The sequence below is a fragment of the Strix aluco genome, chromosome 17 (assembly GCF_031877795.1).
Source record: "Strix aluco isolate bStrAlu1 chromosome 17, bStrAlu1.hap1, whole genome shotgun sequence".
NCBI lineage: Eukaryota > Metazoa > Chordata > Aves > Strigiformes > Strigidae > Strix > Strix aluco.
In genome coordinates this window covers 16,887,482-16,898,069 of record NC_133947.1, presented here as the reverse complement: position 1 = coordinate 16,898,069, position 10,588 = coordinate 16,887,482, and the positions used below count along the sequence as shown (strand labels likewise).

Below are 10,588 nucleotides of genomic sequence, written 5' to 3'. Positions count from 1 at the left end.
TGAGGTTTCTGTACTGTTTGCGCTTCAGTCAGATGCAGTTTCTGGGAGGAGGAGGTGAGTAATACATTACGTGGAGTAACCGAAAAACACACTGAAAAGGAGAAAATCCTGCAGTGATAGGTGGGGTGCCCACAGAGGGAGGTGTGACTCCAGCATAGTCACAGCTGTTGGACTTGCTGTGGGCTCCCAGTTCTTGACCTCCCACCAGCGGCAGGGTGCTGGTCCTGGCTGCCCTCCTCCTGGACGTGCAAGTGCATCCACAACCAGCTTGGGATGGGTTTGGATTTGGACCAGCTGGCTTCACGCTGGTTTTGTCACTACAGATAAGCATAAAGCTGGTGTGAACTCGGAGCTTTTTAAATAGCTTTTGTTGTGCATCTGCTCCAGTGGAGAGGAAAAAAAGTAGGCCAATTTGTGCAGATTCAGTTGTAATGACTTTTTTGACACCAGAGCTTTATTTTTAGAAGACTGTTAAACTGTAGTTCCTAACCCAAGGGGATGATGAGGGGCATAGCTGTGAAAATGTGGCTGGCTTTTCTCTAAACTTCCTTTTGCAGAGCAGACTGCCAGTCAGGGGAAAGTGTCACAGGCAGCATGCGGTGAGAAACGAGGCTGTTGTATCCAAGTCTTGTGAACTGCATCTTACCTGCTAGGACAGCAGTTTTTCCCAGCCAGATGGATTTTCACTAATTCTCCAACTGAAAATATCACTGCCTTACACTGCTTGACGTGGACTCAAAGCTTCCGTGTTTACTACAGGTCAGTTTTCCAGAGAGTCAGAGGAAGAAAGGTTTAATAAACAGTAACACCACAGGGAGTACTATAAATCTGCTAGCACTTTACATGTAAGTGGTAAGTTAATATTAGGTTGCCAATCCCAAGTGTTGTACTGAGATGTAGCCTCAAGAAAATTTGTGGTTAGAGTGCAATTAAGCAGTGTGGGGAATTGAAACTGATTGTCTACTGAGTTTCCTGTCAGGAAATACTCTTCTTATGTTCCTGCCCTGTGACCATAGAGGGTTGTTTTTTTCTGTTATTTGATACTTGAGACCTGAGGAGCAGTAAGGACTGAAACGGGGACACAAGAGGAGGTGCTGTGAAGGAACTGCAAGGGTGTAAGAAGTGCTGGGATCTCAGATGAGACAGGTGTAGACACGTTCAGCTTCTTTCAAGGCCAAAGAATCTGAGTTTACTGTAATCTCTAAAGTTTACAATAAGCACATAACTCATTGCCCAAGTATTTTTTGAAAAAGAGGTGTCAGATTAACATTAAACTTTCCAACTTCGAGTGACCAGAAGTGTACTAGACAGCAGGTGTGTCACAGGTAGAGTATACTTGTGGTTCCCAAGCTGCCTGCAAGCCGGGGCTCACAGCTCCTGGCTCCATCTGAGCCAGAAAGCTGGGCAGAGCTGACGGACACGGGGCTCACGTGGTGCCTCGTCTTGAAGGTTAATACACCTGAGTAACGGGGAACCTTTCGTTAAGGGAGCCCAGGTCACCCTGTGTGTGCACAGTGCTCCCCAAATCGTGCTGCCTCTCACCTGAAGCACAGTAACCTTAAGCTGCAGTAGCTTTGCTGCAAGCACCCTCCCTGCCTTCTCTTACACGGCATCCATCATGGTTCCCAGTAACAGAAAAACAGCTTTGCAAGAGCTTAGTCACAAGAATTTCAGCTAGTTAATGTGTAAATACAGGTCTCCAGCAGATGAGGCTGTAGAAGGAACTGGTGTGAAGTTACTGATGGCTTTGCTGCAAACTTCTCAGTTCCTCGGCAGCGCTACCCTCCGCAGCAAGTGTGCAGTGTGGCATCACAAGTCCAGCAAAACCAGGGAAGTGCTACTAGAAGCTTATAAAGTGAAAAATGAAAATGAGACCCTACACAGGAATAATCCCTCATCACAACTTTTCACATGTGCCTTGCTTTTTGTTTAATTTTGGGTTTCTGCACCAAGCTGCATGCCAGGAGCTAAACCAGGGTTTCCTGTGCATGCAGCGGCGGGAGGGGCTGAGGGGGCCTTCAGGCTGCCTCTGTTGCACAAAAACAAGTGCAAAGCTAAACATTTTTCCTCCCTTCCCCCTTTTCACATGCTTTGTTTGGTTACTAGGGGCTTTGTGCTGCTCAGAACAACGCCCTGCCTACTATACTGTTCTCTTTTATTTTCTTTTTCTACCTACTAGCGAGGGTGAAACTGGTAACCCTCCCTGTTGCTATGCCACGTGTGTGTCTGGTGGTGTAATATCAGCAGGTTTTCATCAGTGCAAAGGAGGATGTCCTGCCATTTCAAGGTATTCCTCTCTTGCTATTTTTAGGCTGCAAATGCAGTAAGATCCCTCTTGAATTTTTTTTTTTTGGATGAACACTCCAGTTGTATTGGATAGGATGTATGTCCTTCAACTCCTTCCCCTCCACAAAAAGCTCTTCAGGTACAATCCGGGTCTGGAGCTATACAAAGCAGTTTTTGACAGGGGTAGAGGTATGGAATGGACAGGTGATTAATTATTCCTTAAAAGGACAAGCACCAGTGACATTTGGGTGTCATGTGTGGGAGAGGGGAAAGGCAGGAGGTATGAGGCTATTCTATATGGTCATGTTCCTTAACAGATCCGGCCTCTTCTTGTCTCCTGAAGTTCCTTCCCAGAAGAGTGTTTTCTCTAAATGGGTGGGACTAGCTCTCAGCCAGTTTCGTTTCAGATGATGAGGGCACAGTGCTGATGGAAATCTCAGAAAAGACCCAGAGGGCATGGAGAGGCTCTCAGCCAAATGAGAAACACAGCCAGCGTTAAGTGCACTTTCCTAACAAGAGCTGAAAAGTGAGAAAGCAGGATATTTGCTTACAAAAGCAAATTACTGTAGCATGACAGCAGAACATGGAACACTCAAGCTCTGTTCTGAAGGGAAGCTGCAGACCTCTTTGTTCCAGTTCCATACAGAGACCTCAAGAAAAACCTATAAAGAGCTTTTTGTTATTAATATGATGATTGGTTTTTTTCTTTTTTTGTTTTCTACATGTCTGCACTGTGGTGGGGAAGTTGTGATGAGATGACAGCAATTCCCAGAAATGTGTTGTGGTGGGTTGACCTTGGCTGGCTGCCAGGTGCCCACCCAGCTGCCCTCTCACTCCTCTTCCTTGGCAGGACAGGGGAGAAAATACAATGAAAAAGCTCATGGGTTGAAACAAGGACAGGGAAGATTGATCTCTAATTACTGTCATGGGCAAAAGACTAAAATTGGGGAAGATTAATTTACTTTATTGTCAATTAAAAATAGAGTAGGATAGGAAGACACAAGACTAAAACCGCCTTCCCTCCACCCTCCCTTCTTCCTAGGCTCAACTTCATGTTTGACTTTTCTACCTCCTCTCTCCACAAGCGGTGCAGGGGGACAGAGAATGGGGGCTGGGGTCAGTTTGTAACGCTTCATCTCTGCTGCTACCTCCTCCTCCTCTGCCCCTGCTCCACTGAAGGGTCCCCCACCATGGGCTGAAGTTCCTGCCGGGAGCCTGCTCCAGTGTGGGCTCTCCATGGGCTGCAGCTCCCTTCAGGACATCTCCACCTGCTCGGGCGTGGGGTCCTCCATGGGCTGCAGGTAGATATCTGCTCCACCGTTACCCTCCAGGGGCTGCAGGGGACAGCTGCCTCACCACGGTCTGCACCACAGGCTGCAGGGGAGATCTCTGCTCCCGCACCTCCTCTCCCTCCTCTCTGACCTTGGTGCCTGCAGAGTTGTTTCTCACAGATTCTCACTCCTATCTCTCCCAGCTGCAGCTGTGCTGCACTGGGTTCGTCTTGGAGCTGGCTCTGCCTGTCATGGGGACAACTTCTGGTGCCTGCTCAGAGGCCGCCCCTGAAGCCCCGCTGCTAGCAAAACCTTGCCAGGTAAACCCAACCCATGTTGCATCCTGCTGAGGGGTAACATGTAACCTTCCTCTGGGGGAGCCTGTGCAGCACCGCAGTTAAGCACAGCTTGTGCCGGGCATCACAGAACTGCTGAGACATGGGCGGGAGCTCAGGGGGGTCCAGGGGTTTGGATCTCCTGAAGTGTCCCTGTTGGTGCTGGTGACAGCAGTGGAGCGGCAGGCTGGCTGCAGGGAGGAGGTGCCCAGCACAACCGCAGTCTATGGGGCCACCGAGAGCCGCGAGCAGCTGAGGGGGCTCACCCCAAAAGCTGTGCTGGTGCAAATACCCAGTCTGTCGGGGCACCAAGGTGTGAGTTTCACATGTGATGGGCACATCCCTGAGAAGGCTGTCAGGGGTGGATCGAGGCAGTGGGGATTTTGCTAGCTGTGTGCTGTGGGGTCCATATTTGGGAGCCAGTCTCAGGCCCCTTCTGGGGCCTTTGTGGCACGCAGAGGCCTTTCACAGCAGAGCTGGTGTCGTGGATGTTGGGATGTTGCTTGTGGACATGGTATCTGGAAACCAGCATGTGTGTCTATCTGTGATGGCCGTGGTGTCCGGTTGTCATAGCTGTGAGAACTGAGAGTCTGGCAGCTGGGGTGCGTCTGGTTTCACTACCTGTGATGTCTCGGGAACAAGAACTTGAAAAAGCTGGATTTGGGTGTCTTCAGCAGCGTCGTTTGAGGGCAATAGTGTTGTGGCATCATGTCTTTTGGGAGCGCCTTCGTGGAAGCTGATGGCTGTGACTGAGCTGGGATTTGGGATGATGAATGGGCCTTGCTAGTGCTGGTCTCCAGGTATTAAGCCTGAATCCCTCACAGCGACCCGCTGTCGTGGGGAGCATCATCCGTCTGTCCAGCAGCTCCGCCTGTCCCACGGCTCCACTGGCCTGATCTATACTTTGTGTGAAAAGGGTTTGTTGCAGAAAGCAGCCTCTGACACTGGATGCGAGAGAGGTGGCCTCTGCAACAACGGTCACTGTGGGCTACTTTACACTTCCACCGTTGAAACAAAGAAATTCACTCAACAGTCAGAATCCAATATAACTGCTCAGCAGGTATTCTTTTATTGGCAGCGCTGGGGTCACCCTGGGGATTCTCCACTAGCAAGGGACATCAGTTTACACACACACAATCATACATATTCATTAGATTTCCTAGAAAGGGGTGTCTTATGATAATGAGTTTCCAGAATTCATTTACATAGTCCGGGCATGTGTAGTAAAAACAGGCTGAGGGTCTTCGGTGGTTGGGGGAGGAAGTAAGCAGTCTTCTTCACAGTGTTCGCTAGCGACCCTCTTTCCAGAGCGTGCGCTGTGAAGTAAAGTCCATGTGTCTTCGTCCTAAGTCAGCAAAATCAGTTTCCCTGTAACAGGGTCTCTGTGTCTCTTTGTTCAAACTCCCCCTTATCTCATTCTAGGAGTTGCCCAAGTGCCCGCTGAAGGCCTCGACTCTGCTCTCAGTGATTTCCATCGGGAGCCTGACGAGTGTTTCAATCCTCCCTAAACAGAAAATGGGACCTCAGGAAACAGCTGAGGAGTCAGGAGTCCTTGAGAAACAAATGAAGCAAAACACAAGCAAAGCTTCCATACATCACAGTTTAGTCTTTGTAATTGTTAGAAATTCATTTGTTGAACCCTTTCCTTCCCTTTCCCCGTGGATAACCTGCGGTTGCTGCAGTGCCCTGGGGTGCCAGGAAGCGGGTACGGGGGAGCGTTGGGGCGGCATGGCAGGAGGCTGCTGTTACTGATTGTTATTGATTTGTTATCGATTTAAGTTGATGATTTTAGGGTTTATGATATGAAATTGAATAATCAAATAGAATTTTATAAGAATATTAGTTTTATAATAGTAATTGTGTATTCTTTTTAGTAACTATAGAAACATTGTGCTGCTGAGATCATCTGTAAAGTCCTAGACCAAGACCGCATAGGGCCACGTAGTTCAATAATTATTAACCTTGAAATAATATGTTATTGTCTATGCATGTCAAAAACAGAAGCTTAAGGAGGATTACTAGAAATTAGAGACAATGAACTGTAACAACCAGCGTATGTTTGCCAAATTATGAAGAAACTAGGAAAAAGGTAATTCCGGCAGGGGGAGAGCGCGACCACCAACTCTAACTACACCCCAGACTCCTTTTAGAGCTTTAGTGCGCGGGATTGGAAAAAGGCGTAAATATGATAATGAGTTACCGGGAATAATATGTTTATGTATGAGCACTTGATTAATATGTATGACTGTGTCCCATATAATCAGCATGTTACGTGACTCAGGTGTGTGGTGTTGGTGAGGGACTCCCCAGCGCACCCAGCCGTTACTAAAGGAGCGTGTCTGCTTATCTCCATCCCATGGGTGTCGAGAAGTTCTTTTATCCCGTTTGGGTGACGCTGCCAGCGTGACCCGTGTCAGCACCTGTGGCGGGGGAGGCCTGGTGGGCTGCCCGGGGCTGCAGGGCTCTCGGGGAACTTTGCCTGGAGTTTGTTTTCCAAATTCACAGAATCATCTAGGTTAGAAAGGACCTTGAAGCTCCTCCAGCCCCACCATGAACCTCACACTGACCGTTCCCAACTCCACCAGATCCCTCAGCGCTGGGTCAACCCGACTCTTCAACCCCTCCAGGGACGGGGACTCCCCCCCTGCCCTGGGCAGCCCATTCCAACGCCCAACAACCCCTTCTGCAAAGAAATCCTTCCTAAGAGCCAGTCTGACCCTGCCCTGGCGCAGTTTGAGGCCGTTCCCTCTTGGCCTGGCGCTCATTAAAGAGACTCATCCCCGTTCCTCGAGTCCGCGCCTCGGCCCCATCGTTCGTGGCCGGCGAACAGCCCCCGCGGCGGGGCCGTGCCGGGGCCCAGCGTCCCCCCAGTCCCGAGCCCCCGCCCGCCGCCGCCGGGTGAGGCGGGACGGGGGCGCTGCCCGGCCGGCCCCGGGGCGGTGGCTCTGGGTGGCGGCGGGGCTCGCGCCGAGGCCGCCCCCAGAGGGCGGTTCCCGCCGGCGGCGCGCGGGGGGGCAGCGCTGGGTGACGTCACGGCGGCGCCGGTGCCCCCGCGGAGCGGAGCGGGCGCTGCGCCTGCGCGGAGCGGCGGGATGGGGAGCCCGGCGGCGGGCTGGGGCGCGGCTCCCGCCAAGCGGGCGCGGCAGGAGGGCTCCCCCGAGGGCCCCCGCGGCCCCACGGCCGAGAGCGACCGCTGCGACCCGCGGCTGTGGGACACGGAGCGGCTCTGCCGGCACCTCTCGCGCTGCGGCGTGGGGGAGCCCAGCCTGCTGCGCCGCTTCCGAGGTACCGGCGGGGTGGGGTGGGGCGGGGCCGGGGCCGGGCGACCCCTCGGGCCGGGCGGGCCCCGCCGCTGATGCTGTGCTTGCCCCCCGCAGAGAGCGGAGTCACCGGGAGCATGCTGCTGGACCTGCCGGCCTGCGCCCTCGAGGTCACCCGCGTCTGGTGAGAGCCGCCTCCGCGGGAGGCCGCGGGGTGGGTGGGTGGGCGGGCGGGGGAGGGCAGCCCGGGCTCTCGGCCCCGTGAGGCGGCCCGTGCCCCGTCAGGGCGAGGCCCCGGTGCCCACCGGGCTCTGGCCGCAGTGGCCGGCCCCTGGGGGTCCCGCTGCCCTCGGGAACAGTTTCTCCTGTCAAACGGGAGGACGTTTAGCGAGGGGCTTCACCGCGGCGAGGTCCCTGCGGGGTGTGGGAGTCACAGGAGCTGCGGCAGGCGAGTCCCTGCCCCGCCAGGCTCCGTCTGCAGTAGCGACCTCCGGGAGAAAGACGCTTCCTGACCGAACAGGATGGCCTTCGGCCATTTCCACCGCTTGGACGTAAGGACAGTCGGAGGGAGTGTATGTGATGGAATGGCTGGTTTGGGTCCTCCAGACCAGTTTTCCAGTTCCCCTGCTGATGCCAGCACAGCCAGCGCCATCCAGAGTGTAGAAGCTAGTTGCCCAGTAACCACGAGAAGCAAAAAAATCCATTTAAAAAGCTTTAGTGAAAATACCACCTCTATAACCTCTTGTTAGTAGGAGCACCAGTGTAAACTCCAGGGGGTTTGATGAGAAGTTTCTTCTCAGCCTAAAGTTAATGCTGCCTCGATTCTGGTAATCACAGTAGTAACAGTTTTTAAAATAGCGAGTAGGTGCTGCTTTGTGGAGGCTGGGTTTCACCCGTCTCCCTGAGACAAATCCCAGGCATTGAAATTTTAATCTTGCAACAGTTGCTGGGGCTTTGCTCTTTGTTGTGCCTGCTACAATAGGGTGGGCTGTTACAGAAAAAGAGATTTTGTTCTGTGCCCTGACAAAATATAGGCCTGTGAGTGAGTGGTGGAGTTCAGTGGCCACCATGAGCTGCCAAAGCACTTGCCTGTGGGCACGGGCAGTCTGGCCAAGTCTTAGTCCCAGCTTGGTAGCAGTCACCTGCCATGAGCACAGGAAAACTGAATGCTGTCTTAAGCATGTAAAAGATTGTTCCCAGCAGTGAGGGAAACAACTGATCCCAAAAACCTTGTAATTTTTCTGGTGGTGAATATACTTTATTACTCTTCTGTAACAGAAGAGAGTATAAATGTATCCTGTCATCCTACCTGTGTGAAGGACATTGAATTACTTCAGTGTGTCCAGAGAAGGGCAACGGAGCTGGTGCGGGGTCTGGAGCACAGGTCTGATGGGGAGCGGCTGAGGGAACTGGGGGGGTTTAGTCTGGAGAAGAGGAGGCTGAGGGGAGACCTCATGGCCCTCTACAGCTACCTGAAAGGAGGGTGTAGGGAGGGGGGATGAGTCTCTTTAACCAAGTAAGAAGTGATAGGACAAGAGGTAATGGCCTCAAGCTGCGCCAGGGCAGGGTCAGACTGGCTCTTAGGAAGGATTTCTTTGCAGAAGGGGTTGTTGGGTGTTGGAATGGGCTGCCCAGGGCAGGGGGGGAGTCCCCGTCCCTGGAGGGGTTGAAGAGTCGGGTTGACCCAGCGCTGAGGGATCTGGTGGAGTTGGGAACGGTCAGGGTGAGGTTCATGGTTGGACTGGAGGAGCTTCACGGGCTTTTCCAACCGAGATGATTCTGTGATTCTGTGAAGGGCCCCTGCTGCCCTTTCTCTGCCCCGCTGGGATTGGGTTTGCTCACCTTTCCTGGAACGTGAGCCTGCTTGCTCACCACATACTTCCTGGTGCTTTTTAATCTTTAAATGTCTTTTCTTTGCTCCTTTGCTAACCCTTTTATGCTGTTTCCTCCACATTTTCTCTCAAAACCCCAACTGTTCCACTCAAGCTATTTGCTAATGTTGTGGTTAGTCAACCTCAGGCAGTTTGGAGTGTGGTTATCTGGCAGGCGTACACAAGTGCAGAGCTGTGCTTGTCTGCTGGGGTTTTGAGTGCTTTGGTGTGCAGGTTGGCTCCTTGGCTCAAAACTTGTCAGAGCTAACACCATGCTGAAGATGAAAAGCTCTATTATACTGAGATATCCCAGCTGCTCACGCAACTTGGGAGGGGTGAGTTGAAAGAGCGAGCATCTGGGTGTGACCGTTGGTAGGGAAAGAAAAGCTGCTGTGACTTAAGGTGACAAGGCAGAAGGGTTGTGCTTTGGAGAAGGTGAGGTGTTGACAGGAGTCACTGAGGTATTTTTGGTTTTTTTGGAAGAAGGGTTTTAAGTGCAGCTGTTTGAAGTGTGTGCAGGTAGAAGTGGTGTGGTGTCATGAGGAAGACAGCTAAAGGCTTTATTTGTTTCTGAAGCATAAGGTAATTGTCTAATTGAAATAATAAGCAGAGGTATTGTTTCTGTTTAGAGACTGCTAGGAGGCTGGTTGCTTTTAGTACCTCACTGGCTGTCTGAGCATCAAGTGACCATGTGGACGCTCGGATGCACTGGACATCTGCAGGCTGCTCTGTGCGTCATCAGAAACTTGTAGGTCAGGCTCTGTTAGTGCTGGATGTCGGCAGGCAGGACGGGGTAGCCAGGAATCCCTCTAAGTGTGTGGTACAGGCGGTGGGGTCAGAGGGCTGTGAAGAGCTCTCGGTCGGTGTGGAGAGTGGATGGATGGTGCTGGGGGTATGGAATGACATGCTTGGGGGTTTTCTTTTATAAGGTGTTTCCTTCTGTGAGATCAGATGTCTTGTTTCTGTTAAGCTGAAAATGTTGTGAGTTGGTTGAGAAATTGCTAGAGCCTTCTGCTTTTTTTCAAACATCTCAACTTTGCACTAAAGAATGATCTCCTTGCGTGCGTCTTTCCCCTGCGTGCTGTGTCCTGTGGTAACTTCCATCATTTTGCTGTGACAGGCCAGTAATGACCGTGTAGATTTAGTTCCCTGCCATTCCTGGATGTTCCATGCCCGGAGGCAGTGCTGTGGGTTTCCCCTGTGTTCTCACGTTCCTGGAAGTGGATGTTTTGTGTGGCGTGCGGCGTGCTGCATGCTAAATACGGATGATGAGTATTTAGCCTGGCTGACCCCTCTGGAATAGTTAAGTTCCTAGTGGGTGCAGGAAAGGGGTTTCCTCATCCTTGTCACCAGTGGCATGAGGGAGAGTGTGGGCAAGGCAGGAAGGGGTGGAGGGGAGTGGATGGGGAAGTGTCAGTTCTCACCCTTTCGAAGCCAGCCAGCAGTATTGCCGCTTTGGCTGTTGGAGGAACTATGCCTGCAGAGCCCTGGGAAACGACAGTACTGACGCATGATTTGTGTGTAATCTCTTGGCTGGGGCAGTCTTCTGTGTGGACACCAGGTGA

General features: G+C 52.2%; 1 protein-coding gene across 1 annotated transcript in view; it reads left to right on the top strand.

Moving 5' to 3' along the window:
• Positions 1-6,977: 6,977 nt before the first annotated feature.
• The window catches only part of SAMHD1 (SAM and HD domain containing deoxynucleoside triphosphate triphosphohydrolase 1), a 31,371-nt gene continuing 27,760 nt past the window's right edge, over positions 6,978-10,588 (top strand). Inside the window, exons 1-2 of the mRNA XM_074843015.1 lie at positions 6,978-7,177; positions 7,270-7,336. Coding sequence (XP_074699116.1) covers positions 6,985-7,177; positions 7,270-7,336 — 260 coding nt within the window. The 5' untranslated portion in view covers positions 6,978-6,984. The remainder of the gene's footprint in view (positions 7,178-7,269; positions 7,337-10,588) is intronic.